The sequence below is a fragment of the Phodopus roborovskii genome, unplaced genomic scaffold (genome assembly GCF_943737965.1).
Source record: "Phodopus roborovskii unplaced genomic scaffold, PHOROB, whole genome shotgun sequence".
In the NCBI taxonomy this organism is placed as follows: domain Eukaryota; kingdom Metazoa; phylum Chordata; class Mammalia; order Rodentia; family Cricetidae; genus Phodopus; species Phodopus roborovskii.
In genome coordinates, this window is record NW_026125264.1 from 2,703,704 (window position 1) to 2,724,925 (window position 21,222).

The 21,222-nt window shown below is 49.6% G+C and overlaps 1 protein-coding gene across 3 annotated transcripts in view; it reads right to left on the bottom strand.

Moving 5' to 3' along the window:
• Positions 1 to 21,222, bottom strand: part of Ttll9 (tubulin tyrosine ligase like 9) — a 40,083-nt gene that overhangs the window by 12,995 nt on the left and 5,866 nt on the right. For 2 of the 3 annotated variants that reach the window (XR_007835030.1, XM_051193230.1), the window contains exons 1-7: positions 17,227 to 17,309; positions 15,472 to 15,564; positions 10,783 to 10,894; positions 9,708 to 9,893; positions 3,376 to 3,444; positions 2,939 to 3,013; positions 1,428 to 1,518 (exon numbers count right to left, since the gene is read on the bottom strand). Coding sequence is in view for 2 of the 3 variants with exons in the window: in XM_051193230.1 (XP_051049187.1) it covers positions 1,428 to 1,518; positions 2,939 to 3,013; positions 3,376 to 3,444; positions 9,708 to 9,893; positions 10,783 to 10,894; positions 15,472 to 15,564; positions 17,227 to 17,300 (700 nt within the window). In the remaining variant the exon portion in view is untranslated. Of the gene's footprint in view, positions 1 to 1,427; positions 1,519 to 2,938; positions 3,014 to 3,375; positions 3,445 to 9,707; positions 9,894 to 10,782; positions 10,895 to 15,471; positions 15,565 to 17,226; positions 17,310 to 21,027; positions 21,072 to 21,222 lie in introns of those variants that run through there. The other variant, XM_051193239.1, reaches the window with a different exon arrangement.

Sequence of the window (21,222 nt, forward strand, 5' to 3'; positions counted from 1 at the left end):
CAGAGGGCCCTGCGTTCTCTCCCTTCACTCCCACCTGTGGCTCCACCCCTTCCTTCCCTAGGGGTGCAAAGGAGACAAAATGATGGGTCTGCCACCATGCATGATGCTGACAGGTCCTGAGGGATGGCTCCTGACGACTGTGTTGGTGTAGAAGCTACGGGACCAGGGCAGAGGGGCACCAGGGGGGCAGTACAGCCATCCAGGAGGGAGACTACAGCAGCTAAGACTGGGACAGTGAGAAGGGAGGTGGCCAGACAGGCAGCTTTAGAACTGTAGAGCCTGGTGAAGAACGGGAGGAAGGCGGCTGGAGACACGGCTGGGGGGTTGAGTGTGTGTGCTGCTCCCCAGAGGACCTGAGTTCATGGGCACACACATTGCAGGGGTGAGGGAGGGGGTGGGGGTAGGGGGCCTCACGCCTCCTTTATCTGCAGCTCCAAGAGAACTGATACATCCCGCCTCTGCTGGCACCTGCACACACCTGCACATACCCACACACAGACACAAGCACCTACACATAATTAAAATAAGAAACAAATTAAAGCGAGAGCGCAGTGGCAAAGAAGGACCAGAGGCTCTGCCCACATCCCAGACTCCAGCCATGTTAGCAATTTGTGGGAGAAGCCAGGGCACGGAAAAAAAAAAAAAAAAAAAAAAAAAAAAAAAGAAGAAGAAGAGCGAGCCAGACTAGGGGGCAGTTTTGAATCTGAGGCACATTGGTATGGAATTGCTGGGACAGTCCCGAGTGATTTAGGGTTCTTGGCTGAGGACAGAGAGCTGAAGTCACTGGGAGAGGGAAAAAGAGAAGAGACCCAGAGGCTGCTCCACTCCAAGGGTCATTGCCAGGGGACAGGGAAGGGGTTGCGGAGAGGTAAGTGGCATTAGCATGGCTGTAGTCACTCCTCCTAGGTAATTCATAAACACATGGAGAAAGCCCAGGACAGCTGCCTGGGCTTCAGGAAGGCAACTTTTTCCCAGCAGCCTCTGCCCCGGGAATGGCCTCTCCCAGGAGCCGCCTTCCTTCATGCCTACTCGTAGGCAATCCCAGAGGTGACCTGTCCTGATCCCCACGTCATCCTCTGTCCCCTTGCCCTGTTCTCCACAGCACTCATCAGGCTTGTTGCTGCCTGTTCATATGAGTATAAGCTCTCAGAGCAGGGTCCAGGACAGCGGCTGGCCCCAAGGAGGCTTTGTAAGCGCTTCACTGTTGAAAGATGAATGGATGAACTGGCTTCTGAGGAGAATTTCCCTGACCCCTATGGGAGTGGGAAGAGCATGCCAGGCTGGGGGGTTGCACAGTCCACAGCTAGGAAGTAGGAGTGTACAGGACAGGTCTCTGTCTATGTCCCCTTTCAGGCCTGATGACAGGCCAGGTCTTTTCTGACTGGATGGTCAGAGGTCAGGGGTCAGACGCAGCCCAGCCATCTTACCTCCTATCAAGTAGGGGTTTTCCACATAACGCTGAGCCACATAGTTCTCCACTGGTATCTCATCTTTCTGGTCGTCAGAGCTCTTTGTGTCCTGGTTGTGACAATATTGATGAGGAGCACACATCAAGTGTGCCCTGAGTGCTGGGTGCCTCGCCGGGCACTATAGCTGGGGTATTGATCCTGATTGGATCTTTATGCCGACCCTCCCACTTTCCAGGGTATGGAGCCATATGTAGCTTGAGCCCAGAGTCTGAATTACTCTCCAGACCTGTGCTGCCCCAGAAGGCAGCTGCTGGACACGTGGGGACTGACATTTACATCCATGTTTACAAAAGGCATGGACAAACCCCAATGCCAGTGTCGGCATGAAATAAACCAGCAACAGAGGATCCACTTCTCTGAGTCACCAGAGTAGTCAAAAAGCAGGGGAAAGCAGAAAGCAGGAGGGCAGTGGAGGGCAGGATGGGAAGGGCAGAGTTTTGACTTGAGGTCTTGCAAATGCTTGCTCTGGCCATGGGGCTTCATGACAAGTGCGCGAAATGAACGTTCTCAGTACTTCAGAACTGAACACCAAAAATGGTCCAAGAGGGCTCAGTCAGCAAGCTGCTGGACTCACAAACACGGGGACCTGAGTTCGGATCCCAAACACCTGCATAAAAGCAGGCACGTAATCCTTGCACTGGGGCTCAGACAGAAGGATCACTAGGGCTCACTGGCCACCTAGTCTAACTGAATATGTGAGCTCCAGATTCAATGAGAGGCTCTAAGTTAGGAAGACCCTCAGTCTCTGCTTCCCAACATGCATGCAAATAGTCAAAATGCTAAACCATGCGTTCTATACAGTTTAATTCATCGAGGGAGAGGGTACTGCTGGAGAGAAGGGGGGCGTGTGTGGCTGAAAGCCAAGCAGCTACCACTCAGCCATGCCCTCCTGCCCCTCTAATTCTCAGAGGAAATGAAATTTCAAAATTTTAGCCCTTTGATGAGTTTAGTGGCAGATCACTTGCCTAGTGTGCAAAGGCTCTAGGTTTCGTCAGAGAGGGTGTAGGGAGAAGGGAACAAGGAAGGGAGAGGGAAAGCCTGGAGAGGGGAAGGGGGGAGGGAGGGGAGAAGGGGATGGGATGGAGAGGGAGGGAGGGGGAGGGAGAGAGAGGAGGAGGGAGGGAGGATCGATCCCCTTTGGGAGCCCGGTGCTTAGCCTGGAAAGAGAAATCACCCGTGCTGTGGCTGCAGTTTTTAGCACAGTGGTGCCTAGAGGATATCAGAGTGGGGTTGTCCCTTTCTCCTCTTACTCGGGACCGTAATACTCACAGGTATAACCCTCCCTGTGACCCCCACCCCCACCCTATCTCAATGACCACACCCTCTCCGGGCTCACAAGCTACCCAGTGGTAAGCACTTGGACCAGGGACTTCGGGCTATCAGGGCACTCCCCCGTCCCACCCAGCCATGCACCCACCTGGGCAGCCAGGCCTCTCCTTCCCAGGCCCCTCCTCACCACATCTACTCACATGGCTTCCTGAGGGGTTCATGTTGGCACGGGCAGGCTGCGTCTCCACAATGGTGAGCTTCTTTCCCACAGTACCCTGACGGGTACACGGATATGCGGGCAGGGGTGTAATGGGAGAGATATTTACTGAGCACTTGCTTGTAGCCGCTGGGAGTTGAGTCTTCCTGCTCCCCGCCCCCAACACTGCTGTCACCCCCCCCCCCAGGCTTCAGAAGGCCCTGGTCCCATTTTTGAGAGCACAGTTGCTAACTGGGATCCTGCTCGTCCTCACATCAGATCCTCAGCCAGCATGAGAAAGTGTGGGACAAGGTCAGGATTTGAACCCAGAACTGACACTCTTATGGGCAAACTTGGCAGGCCCCCCTGTGAGTTCTGGGGGAAGGAAGGTATGGCCTCCTGGAGGCTGAGACTTGGGAGGAGAAGAAGAAGGAAGCTCACCTTCCTCCAGTCCATGATGTCCTTCAGTCTCCGGAAGAGAAAGATGCCCTTCCCCTGAGATCGGGCAACCTGAGTGGGGTGTGTGGGGAATGGGGTGAGGGTGGGAAAAGGCAGAGCTCAACTCAGGGCCCCTCCCTGGCCCCTATTCCCAGGGCCTTTGCCAGCTTATCTCTGTGCCCACCTCCCTGTGGGCTCTTGTCTCTGCCCAGAGGAATGGCTTTTCAACCCCCATGAGGCCAGTGGAGGAAAGTGAGCTGTGCTTTGCTACAAAGACATACATTTGCATGAATAATGCAGAAGGACAGACAATTAAAAAACCATCTCGGCCAGTCCTGGAACGTATCATCCAATTCTTTTTTTGGAAATCAATTTGCCTTCCTAATTAGGTTTTGCTTCAGCTAATACTGGAATCGCTCCACATTTACTGCACCCTGCCATAGGTAATTCACGGCCTCCCAGAGGCGAGGGGGCTGGGGGAGTCCTTGGTATCTTGTGGTGTTCCTGCATTCTGAGATGTTCACATGCCTGGGCTTCGCATAGGAACATTGCCAGCATGCTCACTACCCTCTCCACACCCCACAGCTCATTGGTACTGCAGGATAGTTTTGTTAAGCAATCACTAAAAGTAATGTTGGCAGATGTATGTGAGGCATGTTGCTATGTGGGTGCTTGTGTGCACAAAGCATGCATGGTGTGTGTGTGTGCGCGCACATGAATGTGACTATATGTCTGTGTTTTGCTGAGACTCAAACCCAGGATCTTGGCTTTTGCTAAGTAAGCACTGTACCACTGAGCTACAAACCATCATCCCCAGAGATTGATGTTTCCCAGCAGAACCTGTACAGAGTTTAGACTTACTATCTGGCCTAGCTTCTGCTGCCTGTGAGACGAACTCTGGCTTCTGGTGCCAGCTCAGTCCTTTAGTTGTCTGAGCTACTGAGCAGGACCCCCTGAGGCATCTTTTCTCTGGCATGAATGCACCCAGTGGGTGCTAGGCCTCCTTCCCTCTGTTCTCTGAGCAGTAGGCTGCTGGCCCGCTAAGCCCACCCAGGCTTCAGAAGGCCTGACAGCAGGTGGTTTGCTCACATCTGGACAGAGCTGGAAGCAGAGAAAGGCGAATGCATCCTCCTTTCTCCCCTTTTATTCAGTCAATTAAGCCTCTTCTGGAAAACCCCCAGACACCCCTAAGGATGCACCTCATTAATTTTGTAGGGGTTTATTAATCCAATCAAGCTGACAGCGTGCTATCATAACAAGTCTAAGCTTTGCCAACTTGACACACAAACACATTACTTTAAACCACAGTACTCTGCCCCTGGCCCCATAGGGCCGTGGCCATCCCAATGTGAAATGCATTCATTCTGACTTCAAAAGCCTCTTCACTGCCTTAACAGTTTCAATACTGTTCAAAACTCCTAAATCCAGGCCAGGCGTGGTGGCTCACATTTTAACCCCAACCCACAGGAGGCAGAGGCAGGTGGATCTCTGTGAGTTCAAGGCCAGCCTGATATACATAGTGAGCTCCAGGACAGCCAGAGCTAGTGAGACCCTCCCTGCCAAAAAAGAAAAAAAAAGTTCTAAAAAATAAAAACACAAGTTACATACTTCTAACACACAATGCCCTAGGGGGGAAAAATGACCATTTCAAAGGGGAGGAATAGGGACAGCAAGGAAATGTAAGGCCATAGCAAGACTGAAATGCCACTGCAAGGCAGCTGAGTAGCCTTGCGTAGCTCCGCCCTCCGGCTCTACCACAGTCTCTCTTAGACCAGCAGCACTCCACGCTCACGTCTCCCCCTGGCATGGCAAGGGAATGCTCAGTATAGGGAAGTCTCCATTCACTACAGTCTCCATTACAATCTGGTGTCCTTTTCACAACTTCGCACAGGGGCTCCTCCGGGCCTTTTGCGGTCAGCACTACCCTGCTATACACTGACTGGTCTAATGGACTTTCTGGAACCTCGATGAGAGCTTCTGTGACTCCCTCTCAAGTCTGGAAATTTCATGGCTCCCACAAAGCCTCTCCGGCTTCCTCCCACCCAACAGACTGCATTTGATCAGCTCTTCCTAGGGGCTCTGTCCTGGCTGTGTCTGAGTCCTCTTGGTGGCTCCATGCTAATGCCATGTGATTGGCTCAGACACTGGCCTTCAGGTTGCCAGGGAGTCTGCTGCAGGGACTTCTGGGGGGAGTCTTTGTCTTCTTCAAGGGAGAAGCAAGGACAAGGTAGTCCTCAATCTGGTGGCAGTGGAGGTGTGAGGAGGCGAAGGTTAGCTACAGGAACCAGGTTGAGACCAGGAGGAGCAGCTTGCCTGCCGGGTGGGAATTAAAGGCACCGTTGAGCTACCCAATAAACCACCCTTGGCTCGACTGTTCTTGACAAATAATGTCACCAAGGGTTTAGGGACTTGAGTGAGAAGACATTTTTTAATCTTTAGTTTTATTAATAACTAGCAGATTTGTGATTTCTTTCTGTGATGTGTGCTGGCGACACACCTTGGGTGTATTAGTCACACCTGTGACTTTATCACGAGAAGAAGTCTTTATATCGTGTGACAATGGTTTCATAGATGTCAAAGAGTAATTGTGTGACTTACGACTGAAACCACTGAAGGGAAGGGACCCGCTGTTAAACCCTTTAATATGTAATGAGGAGGAGAGAGGATTGCAATAGTTCCACATCTTATCCCCCTCCCCCTCACCCCGCCCCCGCCCCCTCCCCTCCCCCTCCCCCACCACACCTCTCCCCTCCCCCTCCCCCACCACACTTCTCCCCCACCCCTCACCCTGCCCTTCACCCTACCCTGCTTGGTGCTCTACAGTGCCCGTGAAGGGGGGAGGGGCAGGTGCAGCAATAGGAATCTCTCTCTCACACTTTCCTGATTTCTCCCTCCCCACCTCTTCCCTCCCTCCAGATCTTTCAGCTGGCCCTGCTGGGCCCTGCTCACTTTCTCTAAGAGGCAGGGCTCTGGCATACTTAGTCTTTCTTGACATCTGCTTCCTGGAGGGCCCAGACTAATGTGGTTTTAATAAGTGCATTTGAGCATAGCTGCTTTCTTTTGTACTTTTCAAACCTTATGCTTTGAAAACCCCCATTCTTCATTGAGGTTTTTAGGAGGTTTGTGAGATTATCCTGCTACACAGCCCTGGCTGGTCTGTAACTCCCTGATAGACCAGGCTAGCCTCCAAAACAGTTTCCTTCCTCGGCCTCTTGTGTGCTGAGATTACAGACATGTCCCATCACCCTGGCTGAAAGCCACTGTTCTGCCATGGGTATACGCCCCTCTCTACCTTGAAGACATTGTTCAGACTTCATGTCTAACTTGTCTCCAAAAAAGCGGATTTAAATAAAGCACTGTTCTGTGACTTGGTTTTCATGTCTAACTTGTCTCCAAAAAAGTGGATTTAAATGAAGCACTATTTTGTGACTCCTGGATAGACAGACAGTTCAGCAGTCACACACTCTTGCTTAAACCCCTGGAGGTGGCTTTTCTGCTCTTTACCAACCATGTAGGACACCTCTCAAGAAGCTTCAGTGACAGCCTCAACACCCTCCGTTCAGACTCAGCAGAATAACAAAGTGCCTTAGAGTCGGGGACAGCTGAGGTTGTCCACACTATCACAACCTGGGCTTAGAGCAGCTTCATGGACACACAGACTGATGGACCGGTACAGTCCTGACCCACACATGCGCCGCCTTGTGCCCTGAGAGTGACTAGAAGAGCTGCAGTGGCCCAGGCCCTCTATCCTGGCAGAGGAGCTGGGATGCTAGGGCACACAGGGTAGAAGTTGGAAGTGTGTGATTTCTTTTATACTAGACAGAACTTAAATTCTGTTTTTGTGTTACCTTTATTTCAGGGCCCCTCTGAGCTATGTCCTCAGCCCTTAGACTGGACTTTTCATGGCCAAACCCAAAGACCTATTTATTTGTCTGCTCAATCTTTTTTTTTTTTTTTTTTTTGTTTTGTTTTTAAGTTTTATTTGTGCGTGCACATTTATACGTGTTGGGGCACACACAGGTGTGTGGTTCGAGTACCAGTTATCTGCATGTGTTTGTAGAAGCCAAAGGTCAACCTTAGATGTCATTCCTCAGAAACTATTCACCTTAGCTCTTCATTTTGAGATAGGGTCTCTCTGTGTAGCTCTGATTGTCCTAGAACTATGAAGACCATGCTGGCTTCAAAGTCACAGTAATCCAGCTGCCTCTGTGTTCTAAGTGCTGGGATTAAAGGCGAGGTGCCCAGCACATTCACTTTGCTTTTTGAGGCAGGAGTTTTCATTGGGATCTGAGGCTCAGCAATTCAGCCAGACTGGCTGGTCACTGAGCCCCAGAGGTTTCCAACTCCTCAGTATTGTCGGCACAAGCCACCACATCTGGTGTTCACATGATTGGCAAGGCTAAACCACAGCCCTCGCTCTGTAGCCAAGGATAACTTTGAATTTCTAATCCACCTACCTCTACCTCCCAAGTGCTGGGATTGCAAGTGTGTACTACTGTGTCCAGTGGCTGAAGGCCTATTCTTATTATTCCTAACAGAGTAAGGCTGAGAGATGGATGGTCCTAGGGCCCCAAGAGTCTACAGAGTGGTACTGTGGTGGGGTGGGATGGGGAACAGCCAAAGCCCCCTTATATTTTCTGTGCCTAAGAAGAGGGAGAGGTCGAGCGGCAGGGCATAGCCTTCTGTTGGGAAGTGAAGGGGTTTGGGATTGGCTGATGAAGGTGTAGCCACTTAGCACAGGTGCCTGGAGGGGGATGGACTTGGGAAAGGTAGTGCAGAGGAAAACATTCTGGTCCACAATGTCCCCCAGGAAGGTGGCCCCCAGAGTCCTCAACAGGCTGGTGAGGCAATCTGGTGAAGGTAAGGATGAGCAGAGAGCTGCAGGCAGCCCCAGCTGCACCAGGCGGGACTTTCTGCTAACTGGGAACCAGCAATTGCATGTTAAGTCGCTTCCTTTCCCAGACCTCTGCCTTTGTCAGTGGCAATACCATGACAGCTGTGGGTAGTGCTAGGCATGCATCCCACAGCTGAGGCATGCTGGCTGGCGAATGACAACAGGTGCTGCTTCTACTCAGCTGGACCCAGGGTTTTGTTTATCTGTCTGTTTTTCTTTCTCCTTCCTGAGATAGGGTCTTACTGGATTGCCCAAGCCGTCCTGCAACTCACTGTGCAGCTTAGGCTGGCTGTAAACGTGTAAAACTCCTCCTGCCTTGCCTCATAAGTTCCTGGATTTTAATTCTGTCTCTTCCACCTGAGTGAGAGCTGTGTTGCCCTGAGCTAAGGCCCACTGGGCCAGCTACTGCTTCACAGGTAAACTGGGGCAGAACTGACCCACGACTGTCACAGGACTTGGTTTCCCTGAAGCTGTGCATATTAGACACACAGCACATCGGTTAGGTGAAAAGCTCAGCATCACATGCACAACTCTAGGCTATTTTTCTTATCATTTCCAAGAGTCCAAGAAGTTCCTTCCCTTTACCCTGCCTTCCCCAGGACAGTATCACAAACCTGTGTGACACTCAGAAGGCAGGGGCAGGGGATCTCTCTGAGTTTGAGGGAGCTTGTCTACATAGCAAGTTCTAGGACAGCCAGGACAAAATAAGCAAATTTGAGCCAGTAGTGGGCTCAAAGGTAGAATCACTGGGCAGATGGGGTGAGCCTGAGTGCTCTGGTCTAATTGACATGGGGGGGGGGCTCCCTTGCTCTTACTGCTGGTCTTAGGTGACTTTGGCAAGATTGGAAGTCAGGGCCTGGGGAGATGGCTCAACAACTAAGAGCACTTGCTGCTCTTCCAGATGATCCAGGTTCAATTCCCAGCACCTACATGGCAGCTCACATCTGTGTGAAACTCCAGTTCCAGAGAGTCCGATGCCCTCTTCTGGCCCCTGTGGGTATTGCACACAAGTGGTGTGTAGACACACATGCAGGCAAACACATGCAAGCACATAAAATAAAAATAAATCTAACACTTTTTTTTTTTAAATTAAAGAGTATAAAGCAGTGGCCGCCAAACACACTGCATCTGGCAAGGGCCGGGTACGGAACTCCCCACGTGTCTAGTTCAGGAGGCCAGCAAAGGCACTTTTCTGCCATGTCCCAGGGTTCTCTATGGGAGCCAAAGCCTGGGGGTGTGGGTGTGGAGGGACTGCCCCATACCAGGCTCCCCAGCCTGGGCGCTCAGGCAGGACACCTATAGCATAGTTACGGGACAGAGTTGCTTCTTTTTCATGGAACCTCACAGGACAGAAGGAATTTATTCCCAGAATCCCAGATGCCCACCCTCAACCCCCAACCCTGCCCCTGCCCACCCTGACTCTCTCTGCACAGGCACTCACAGGCTTCATGATCCAGGTGATTCCGGGGTTCTTGCGGAACTCCTCCACAAACAGATGGTACTCGCAGGGCATCTCAAAAGTTTTGGGGAAGAAGTCACATTTGGCTGCCTCTACCTTTCCCGCTTCGCGCTCCAGCTGCTTCCGGAAGCGCTTGAGGTTCTTTACCATGTAGTTCTTTCTGGTAAGCTGGGCATCAGGGGACAGGGCAGATGGTGAGCCTCACCAGCAGTGTGTTTCTTTCCCCCATATGGGGGACCACTCTGGCCCTAGTCAACCAAAGCTGTTTCTGTAACTGTGCACTAAGGCAAGATCCCTGTTAGTGGTTGCTTTCCTACTCATGCACCAAGGCTGGTGGTCCAATTACAGATTCCGTGTTTGTGGACAGAAAATCACCCGACCTCTACAACAGAAAGGACACACAGACACCTTAAGACCAATTGAAGGCCTGGCATAGTGGCCCACACCTTTAATCTTAGAGGCAGGTGGATCTCTGAGAGTTCTAGGCCAGCCTGGACTACATAGTGAGTTCCAGGACAGCAGGGGCTATATAGAGAGACCCTGTATCAAAAACAAAACAAAAACAAAAAAAACAAAACAAAAACAAAAAAACAAAACAAAAAACCAGTGGACAAGTAAGGAGGGTTATCAAGATAGGAATACCTGAACCCTAGAGAAATCCCCAGGCTCCCTTAAAGTCAGCAGTACCCAGCTCTGGGCCCCTCTCTGTCTAGAAAGTTCTAACACTTGCCAATAAGCTTTGGTTTCCTTTTGAGCCCTTTTCCAGTACTGTGACTATTTAACTGATATAACCCACTAGTATCAGAGGTCAGAGAGCAACTTCTGGGTGTCAGTCTGTCCTTCTACTCTATGGGTCTTGGGGAATGAACTCATGTCCTCAGACTTGGCCATAAAAGCCTTTATCTGTTGTGCCATCTTGCTGGCTCTCCGCCCACCTCTTGATCCCAGCCTCTGTCCTCAGGCCCTCAGAGTAGCAGGAACAGTCAAAAGGACTCCAACAGCCAGCCTGCTAGTCTAGAACCATTCCCATTTCTCAGGCCTGGAAGCTGGGGCTCACCTCATAGTGGTTTCGGAAGTGGCTGATCCGCACATGCTCATCCATGTAGGTGTGGTCAAAGTTCTCACGAAGCCAGCTGACATCACACCAGTAGAAATCCCATTCACCTTCACTGCAGTGGAGAAGACAAGGGTCAGACCTGAGGACTGAGGCATTGCCAGGGTCTACCAGAACACAACATGAGCCGTGGTGTGTGTGTGTGTGTGTGTGTGTGTGTGGCTGTGTGTCTGTGTATCTGTGTCTATGTCTGTGTGTCTGTGTGTGTGTGTATGTGTGTGTGTGTGTCTGTGTGTGTCTGTGTGTGTGTGTCTGTGTGTGTGTGTGTGTCTGTGTGTCTGTGTCTGTGTGTGTCTGTGTGCTGGCCGCAGCAGCTGGCTTCCATGAGGTACCAGCAAATGCAGCCACCCCCAGCCCAGAATGCCTTCTAGTACTTCTCAACAGACTGGTCACACCTACTCCAGTCCCAACCATTTCTGAGGTTCAGGATGCTCCCTGCTTGAACACCCTGCAGCCCATCCATCAGGCACTCACTGCTGCTTCTGCAGGCTGCACTGTAGGGTGCTAGAACAATAAATCCACCCTCTCTGCCCCCACCCTGCTGCGTTACTTTGGATTTTGGTTGTCCCCCAAAGACTGGGGTGTTGAAAGCTTAACCATCAGCCTGTGGCAATACTAGGAGGTGGGGGAGCCCTTATGGGATGTGGTCCAGAGGATGCTGAGGGGCATGTCCTTGAAGGTGATATTGGACTGGCTCTATCGCCTCTCTGGCTTCTGACTTTGCTTCCTGGCTACCACGAAGTCCCACCATGTTGTTCCGCCTTGCTATAGGCCTAAGAGGAAATGGCCAACTGATCATGGGCCAAGACCTCCAGAACCAAATAAACTTTTACTTTAAAAAGGGGGCCTTGAATTCACAAAGATCCACTTGCCGCCACCTCCCTAATGCTGAAATTAAAGATGTTTGCCACTACTCCTAGTATCCTTTTCCATTTTTAAGTAGATGTCTTAGAAGATATTTTGCAAAAACAATGGAAACTTCCTCAAATACCCTCCACCCCCTGCTTTTTTTTTTTTTTTTTTTTTTCTTTTCTATTGTGGCCGAGTAGGCTCAGTCTTGGAAGATACCTTGAGGGATCTGAACTTGAAACAGCAGTGAGGTGAGGAGGTGGCTACCTGGAGTGAGGAACTGAACCAGTCCTGACCCTGACCAAGCCAGGAAGAATGTCATGGTCCTTTGTACTTCCCACAGGCCTACACTGTCTCTTTCATCCCAGCGGCTGCAGGCTGCAAGGACAGGGAGAAGCCACGAGAACCTTCTTTGGCAGATGGCACAATGAGTTCTCAATGTGCGGGCAAAAATGACGGAAGCTGACTGCTGACACAGTGACCTTGACATGGATGCTTCGGGCTGACGCCCCAGCATCACACAGACAAGACACTTTGCTGTGGCCACGGCAAACCCTGGCCTGCACACAGGAGCTGCTGGCCAAATGTCCCAGAGGCTGAGGGCTGAAATTTCTATAGAGCAAGGACAACAGTGGCTAACAAGTTCTTCTGGGTGTTGCGGTTTCCAGCAGCTAAAGACTGGGGGATGGGCATTTCTCCCGTATGCCAGTCACACATAGGAACTTGGCCTTCAGCGGTGTGGGGTGGCGTGGAATTCTTCTGTCCATTGCAAGGGTCACTGTGTGGGAATGTCTCTGAGCATGTGGGCCCGATATTTCCAACAAGCTCCAAATGACTTTTAAAAAGTTCAATAGCCAAATCCCTGCTTTTACTTGAATGTTAAGTGGGAAAATAATACGTACTGAGACAAACTGGTAATCACTGCCACATGATACGAAAGGCTGGTGTTTAAGTAGGAACAAGTGAGTCTCTGGGGAAATTCCAAATAAATCACATGGGCTAGAATAAATGGCCTGTGGGATGGAGCAGCACTGTTAGGAACTACCCATCTCCACTTAGGGAGGAGGGCCAGCAGGATGCAGGAAGAAGAGAAGTAACGTGGAGATGAGCAAATACAATGGCATACGCCTGTGAAAACACCATCATGAAACTTACTATTTGGGATACTAGTTTTAAAAAAATTTTTTTTTTTGAGACAGGGTTTCTCTGTGTAACAGCCATGGCTGTCCTGAAACTCACTTTGTAGACCAGGCTGTCCTCAAATTCATGGAGATCTCTGCCTCCCCAGTGCTGAGATTAAAGGCATGTGCCACCACCACCCGGCCTGATTTGACAACTCTTAAGGCAGCCAGTCCAAGACCAGCCATTGACTCCCACAGTATCATCTTCAGATCCCCTGCCACCTGATCAGGCTGGGAGGGACAAGGAGGGACCCAAGGACACACAGCAAATGGGGACAGTGCCCTTTTCTCCGAATCACCTTCCAGGCTCTTCACTCCCCTCTAGCTTGTCCCATAACTCCCTGACTCATCCTACAATACGCCAGTGCCCATAGGTCCAGAAGCCATTCTGTCCCCAGGGTGATCATGATGACCATGGCAAACCCAGGGCAGCTGCCACCGTCTGCACCATTAGCACTGAATAATAATGAGAGGGCCACCTGGGTGCAGCCTGCCATGGGCAGGTGATCATTTCCAGTGGGCTGGTTTAGTCAGAGTCCATCCTCTGCTGCACGGAAGCTCTGGGCTTCACAGCCCTTGCTCCTCTCTTCCCTCGCTCATGGGAAGGCTGCTGGGAGTGGGTGGAGACAAGCAGACATTCTGAAGACAAGGCATTAGGTACACACCCTGCCTGCTCAATGGCTTTCCATGCAGAGTGCTTTCAGAATGGCATTTTCATTACTCTGAGCCCTGGTTTCCTGTAAGTGAAATGGGGATCATAATAGCACTTTTCTGGAAGATCTGAGGTGGAAGGTCTGTGGTTTGGTTTGTGTTAAGTTCTACAGGGTATGTAGGCAGCTTAGTGATCAGGACACAGTGGGCTGCTTTTTGGGTGTCTTGGCATGGTTAGCTATTGGTCCCTATTTCTTAAATCTATGCTTTTCTTTCTCCACAATAACAGAAACTACACCAGCAACAGGTAAAACAGAATCTCACCATGTAACTCTGACTGTTGCTATGAGACCAGGCTAGTCTTGAACTCACTGAGATCTGCCTGCCTCTGCCTCCCAAGGGCTAAAATTAAAGGCATGCACCGCCATACCCAGCTGGAATTATCTGCATTTATCTGGGAACATGTGGCGTACATTCTCCAGACTTCCTTATGGTAAGGTATTATGGCACATGGTTTAAATTCTGCCAGGACAGCTGTGTGGGGTAATCCCATTTATCTCGCTACTGCTATTTAAAGGCAACACTGAAGTTCTGCCTCATCATTAAGATGAGAATTCACTCAGAGGAGAGAAGAATGGGAAAACAGAAGGAGATGGGCTTCACATTGTGGGAGTGGGGATGGGGAGGGGGCTTTGAACTTTCATGTCAGGAACTTCTGCCTGCCAAAGACTCTTGTGGGTTTCTGTGATGTGTAGGGCTCTGCATGGACTCCCGATGCACCTTGAGCAAGCCTGAAGCTGTTGGCTGGAACATCTTGCACCAGAGTAGTTCTTGGTACTCTTCTTGATTTGCTAACACCCATCTTCTGGGGAGGAACTAATCCTGAGAACTTGCATGCTTGACCCTAGATTGTTTTCCACTGTGCTGTGAGTCAGTGTATAACCCTGCTCCTTCCCCTCAATAAATGGCATTCAGCATTCCAGCATTCCTGTTGCACGAATTACCTGCTGTCTTGCCTTTTTATTTAAATCTCTAGGCCTTTGACCGATTAGTGGAACAGATTGTAGCACAGGCAGTACAGTGATGCACACTCCAGCCTCAGCCCTTGGTAACTGCACCTACTGACACATGCCTCTGTCACTGTCCCCAGAGTCTAACACAAAAAGAAGAAATGCAGGCCTGCCGGTCAGGTCACTCACTCTAGGCCACAGATTAGTAAGGGTTGGCTGGTCCCTGGTAAGCTTGTCAGCAGGTCTGTGGGATCACATTCCACGTTTCTGCTGAGAGCAATAAAACACTGACGGTGCAGAAATCACCCAGAACTGGGCTGGAATCCTACGGGGCGGACACTTGGCATGCTGTGTTCGTTTTCTCATTGCTACACCCAAAACACTGAACAAGAAGCAATTTAAGGGAGGAAGGAGTTGGAGGGGTACAGCCCATCAGAGTGGCAGGAGCATGCTGGTCAATTCCCCCCTCCCCCACAGTCAGAAAGCAGGAAGTGATGAATACCAGTGCCAGGCTGTCTTTCTCCTCTTTACATTCAACTAGTGACAACCCCAAAGCCCATGGGATGGTTCCTCCTACTGTTAAAATGGATCTGCCCACCTTAATTAACCTAATCTACAAACGCCCTCACAAACATACCTAGTGGCTTGTCCCAGTAAATGATTCTAGGTCTTGTCAAGTTGCCAGTTGATAACCATTGCACACGCCATAGTGTCTTACTCAATTGGCTAGATATCACATCATACTAGATGCTTGTAGGGCTTAAATGCAATAGCAGTGATGTTAACAAAGCATGCAACACACTGTGGTGCTAAAGAAACCTCACATCCGCTTTAGGGCAAGTCCCAGGAGCTACCAAGGAGCTACTGAGAGGAAGATGAATTGAGCCCGGCCCTGGGACACCAAGAAAGAGAAGCTGAGAGGAGGGAGGAGAGGGCCTTACTCTTTCACTTCTACCCATCCAGGCCTGTGGCGCAGGACGTCCATGAGAGTGTTCATGAGTGTGGTCTTGAAACGGATTAATGTTCTCGGCTCTCTGAAACATAAGACAGCAAAAAACATGCTCAGGATCGTGACTTTCCTAGGATGTCCCCAGGGATCAGGACAAAGGGCAGGAAGAAAAGCTAGGTTCTACCCACAGATGCCATTCCCAGAAGTACTGCATCTCAGAGCTCGGTACCATAGCCTGCCAACACTTAGACTAGCCAAACCGAGACTCTCAGCATCTTGGAGCTATTGAAAAATAGCAAACTCCATATAGTGCATGCCTGTGATGCAGGAAGCTGAGGTAGGAGGGATGCCATGAGTTCAAGACCGCCTGGATTTCTGAGTGAGTTCCAGAATAGCCTGGACCACAAAGTGACACATTATCTCAAAATGACAGTAACAATAATAAAGATGGCTGGAAAGATGGCTCGGTGATTAAGAGCACTGACTGCTCTTTCAGGGGACCCAGGTTCAACTCCCAGCACCCACATGGCAGCTCACAACCTTCTATAATTCCATTACCAGGGGGGTCCTAGTGTTCTTTCTTGCCCTTTGTGGGTGCCAGGCATGCACAGGGTACACAAACATGCATACAGACATAATACCCATGCACACAAAATAAATAATAGAGATAGTAGGTCAGGCATGGTAGTTCATGCTTGTGATCCTAGTGCTTGGGAGGTGGAGGAAGGAGGATCAGGTGAAGGTCATCTTTGACTAAATAGGTTAAGGCCAAACTAGGCTACGGAAGACCTTATCAAAAGATAAAAATCAAATGATAAAACAAAAAGCAAACATTTCTCACATCCCTACTATGTGCTAGGCAAGGTCTGGCTGTCTCACATATGCTAATTCTTATATCACATGGTAAGTACTTGCAGAAACCCTCCCCTGGCATTCAGCTGGAAAGATGGAGCAGATGCTCTTTTCCCTATTCTTCCTACTAATGCAACTAAAAACCCAAGACATTATGTAGAAAACAAATGTAAGAAGACTGAATGGCACACAGGAGGCTGCCTAGGGACCCTGAACCAAAGGGTTAGTTAGCACTAGTGACTTCCCCAGCTTCCTTTCTGCCTCTCTATGTCCCTGATGTGGAAATGAAAAAGCCAGCCAATGGGCACCCAGAAATGCTAATGGCCATCCACCCTAAACAACCTCTAAAAGCAGCCTGCTTTCTCCAGCATGGGGAAGCCCAAGGCAGAATAGCCTTCCAGAGCAGAATATATAGCAAGGGCTGCACTCTGGTGAGGCATCAAGGGAACAGCAGAGGCCAAGTGGGGAGTCCTCACTTCTCATGAGGTTGCATCAATGTAACCCAACACTGGCTCCCCACTGGATGGTGCAGAGAAGGAGGAATACAAGGCAGAGGCTTTCATCTGCCTCAGGCAGTAAGGAGTTCCCATTGTCTCTTATCTTAGGAGGCCAAAGGATGGGGAGCCTGAATTTCCCCTATGCAGGCATGAGGTTGTCCCTCCAACTCTGCGCTGATTACCAATCAATACCACTGAAAAGAATCAACTGAATCAATAAAATTAAAGTTCTTGAAAGATCAATAAAGTTCACAAATCTATCAGCAAGACTGGCAAAGAGAAGACACTGTTACCTAGATGTGGATTGAGAAGGGCGGGGAGGGGGGAGCAGCTACTACAGACCCTGCAGACACCAAGACTACAGTAAGAGCATGTAGTACAGTAGTGTCTCTGCACACCTAAGCGTGGCAGCCAAGATGACACAGTCATTGAAAAGCCCAGACCACCGCAGCTCTCCCGGTGTGGCACACATTTGAGTAGCTGTATATCTAACAAAAAAACTGAATCCATAGTATGAAAATATTCCCCAAATATGTACCTGGGCCCATGGGTTTCACTGGAGAATGAATTCCCTGAAATGTCTAAAGAGGTAGCCTCGGTTCTACACTGTCTTCCAGGAAAAGGAAGAGAACCTGTAGTATAACCTGATAGTGAAATTAGAAGCAGACAGTTAATGTATCAAACAAAGCTACAGGTGAGGGGTTAGGGTATGGCTAGCCACAGAGCACTTGCTTAGCATGTGGGAGACCCTGGTTACATTTCCATCACTGTGCATACAGGTGCACACATGTATGTTCATAAACATACACCTGCAGAGGATATTCGACAATACAGTAGAAGGAGAAGGAGGAGGAGGAGGAGAAGAGAACTTATACCTCGTAACCAAGTGGAACATTTCCAGGAGGCAAAGCTGGCTCAGTGTTAGGAAATCTAATTGATGTAATTTATCACAGTAACAGACTCAAGAAGCAAAGTCACGTGATCATATCAGTTAAAGCAGAAAAGGCATTCCCAATAGTCTCCCTCTAAATAACCAAATTAATATCATCAACACTAGACTTCTGGGATTAAACTTACAGTTTGGGGGGACAGGGAGCAGATAGACAGATAGACAAACCATAACATGTATACTGTGACCCCACAGGGTCACAGGTCGTGAATGTCCCTGGGAGTTACCTTCCAGCTCTTTCAGGGACATGATCTTCCCTTTTCAGCCATATATCTTTATGGATGGATTTTCTTCTAATCCTCTAACAGAACAACAGACTGAATAAAAAAATATTTTTTCTAGACATGCACGGTGGTGCCTGCCTTTGATCCCAGCACTTAGGAGGCAGAAGCAGGAGACTCTGTAAATTTGAGGTCAACCTGTTCTACATAGTGAGTTCCAGGACATCCAGGGATACTTAGAGAGAAAAAGAGACCCTGTCTCAAAAAAAAAAAAAAAAAAATGTTTTCCTTGAAACAGGGTCTCAAGCATGTGAGGTTGGCCTTGAGGAGAACTGCTCTCAAATAACTTGAAAAACGGAATAAGAAAGTTTGGCTAAAAAGCAATAGAGACCATGTAAAACATTACAAAGGAGTACCTCATCCTAAACAAGAAAGAGAGTCATATCCATCAGACTAGCGAAAATATTAAGCAGCAGTTACCAAGTGTTCTCATGAAGGTGGGGAGGGATGGTAATTATCACAGGAGGCTGATGGGCAAGTGAACGGGCAGCATTGAGCCTATTAAAACCACCAGCAAGGCAGGCAGTGGTAGTAGTGGAGCCGATAGTGCATGCCCTTAGTCTCAGTGCTAGGGAAGCAGAGGCAGGTGAATGTCTGTGAGTTCAAGGCCAGACTGGTCTACAGAGCGAGTTCCAGGACAGCAGGGCTACACACAGAAATCTTATCTCAAAAAAAAAAAAAAAACAACAACAACCAAACAACTAAACAAAAACAAAAACAAAACAAAACACCCACTATTGTGTTGTGCACATGAAACTGGCAAGCCCTTAAACACTGGGAGGAAGCAGCCATTGTGCTGGCAGAGGCAGCCCTTGAACCTGCAAAACCTCTGAATTCAAAACCTCTGAATTCAGTGCTTCGGCCAAGTACGCTCCTGGGTGTCCTCAGAAACATGTGCAAGAACCTCTGTCAGGGACTGATTGCTGACGTTTGCTGTGGAAACAGCACTGTGGCAGCCTGCCCATCTTCCCCGGGCATTCTCCACTCTGTGAATGCCAACCAGAGGGCCTTCCTCCTCAGCCCCTGAACTTTCCCCCAGGCTCACTAGGGCCCAGAGCAGATCTGAAGCTATGAGGAGACAGTCTCCATCCCCTACCAGAGCACAGCCAGTGGCTGGACTTGGAGCCACTCTCCAGATCTGCTTTCAGAGGCTACACTCTCTGGGCAGATGGAGCCCACCAGCCTCAGCAACACCAGTTTCCTCCCCCTGGTTACCTGCTCTCCCCACTTCCTGGAACCACCTTCCAAATATCGTTCTCTGGGTCATTATCTGGAGTGTGCTTCTGGGGGACACACCCAAGGCTTTCACGGGGAACCAGATAAGCCACGTGTCTAGGATCTGCTATGGAACAGCCTGGAACAAAGTTCCACTTGTTCAGAGCCCCACTAGTCAACACTAAAACTACATGGTGGTTGTCCTGAACTCGCACTGTAGACCAGGCTGGCCTCGAACTCACAGGGATAAGCCTGTCTGCCTCAGCCTCCTGAGTGCTGGGATTAAAGGTATGAGAACCCAGCCATTTTTTTTAAACTGTTTTTTTGAAAATGCAATTTTATATGACAAAAGCAGGATGCAGAGGAGAAATGAAACCAACAGGCTACTTATGTCCCCAACTCCTGAGCAGTCAGGGATGACCCTGTGACATGGTTATGATCAATAAGATAAAAAGACAAGGAAGGCTGAGTTTCTGGGAAAATTTTGGAGGGGTGTGCCCTGAACCCCACCCCCTTTCTGTCTTTGTTGTTATTGTTGTTTTGCTTTTATGCGATAGGCCCTCATGTAGCACAGGCAGATGTTAACTCGCAATCCTCCTGACTAGGCTTCAGTATTCAGTAGGCCTGAGATGACAGATGTGAACCACCAAGGCCAACTGGATTGTGACTCCAAGGCTGGAGCTGCAGCAGCCACTGAGTGCCCATGAGGAATGAACACAATCATAAAGGGTTGGTCTCAAACCTCTGCAGCCACACTGTGGCGATTTCATCCCACTAGGGAAAGAAATGCAATTTGCTGTTGTGTTAATTGTAGCCAAATAAAACAGGGTTTTTAATTGGCAGGTGCCCTGGTACGAAGAGCCAGGTGGGTCCTGTTGACTGAAGCGCTCTTGACTTCACTAGGGTAGGGATGAAAGTTCAGGGTCAAGACCCGGGGCTGTGTTAAGGAGCTCTGTGTGTAAGAGAGAGAGAGAGAGAGAGAGAGAGAGAGAGAGAGAGAGACTTGACACTGATGAGATGGTACCAACCATATGGACAGAGAGGCTGGAGGAGCCCCGAGAGTTGGCTGAAGTCAGCACACCAGCCCCAGGAACATCAGTGAACAGTAAAAATCAAATGCTCGATATAATGTGTGCAGTGCAAACACTCCAGAAGTCTCCAGTAAAGAGTGTGGCTCTCCTGCTTGGTCCAGGTGGGTTGTGCTTAGTAGGTGCTGAACTCAGAGCCCAGGCTGTTATGGATGCAGAGTGCCAGAGAGGAGGAATTGTGTACACTACAAGCATTGGGTTTACAAGACTGGTTCCCAAGTCCAACCAGTCCTGCCCTATGAGTGCAGGGTTTCCAGCAAGGCAGGCACTTGGCTCTTCTGAGTCTGGTCTCTCCATCTCGATAGTGAACATGTTAGCAGATCTGCATCAAGGGTGGTGGTAGGGATTTGATGACACAGCACAGGGAGTGGCGGGGTGGCCCGGGGCCTGACTTTGCACAGCAGACTGTTACTATGGTTACTATGGTTACAGTCACAATTATAAACTAAGTAATGGAGAGACGGCTGATATCAAGGAGTTCATCTGTGATCCCATTGTGAGTTCAAGGCCAGCCTATGCCACAAATGGAGAACCCTAACTCAAAAAGACAAATGTGGGGAGGGTAAAGACAGAAAGCGTAGGGCAGGGATAGAGCAAAGTGGGGGAGGGAAAGAGGGCAGGAAGAAGGGCCAATCATGTAGGTATGGATTGAGTGAGACCACTCACCGCTCTTTTCCTTTTGACAATCCATGGGCCTTGTAACTTTGATTCTGTAGGGAGAAAAGAAAAATGATGTAATTGGTTTTACACACCTTCTCTGCTCCACCTGGTTCAGGGAGTGAGCTGCTCAACCCACTACACTCAGTGGGGTGTACGTCCTCAGGCATGAACATCCAGCTTGGCTGTGTTCGCCTTCATCAT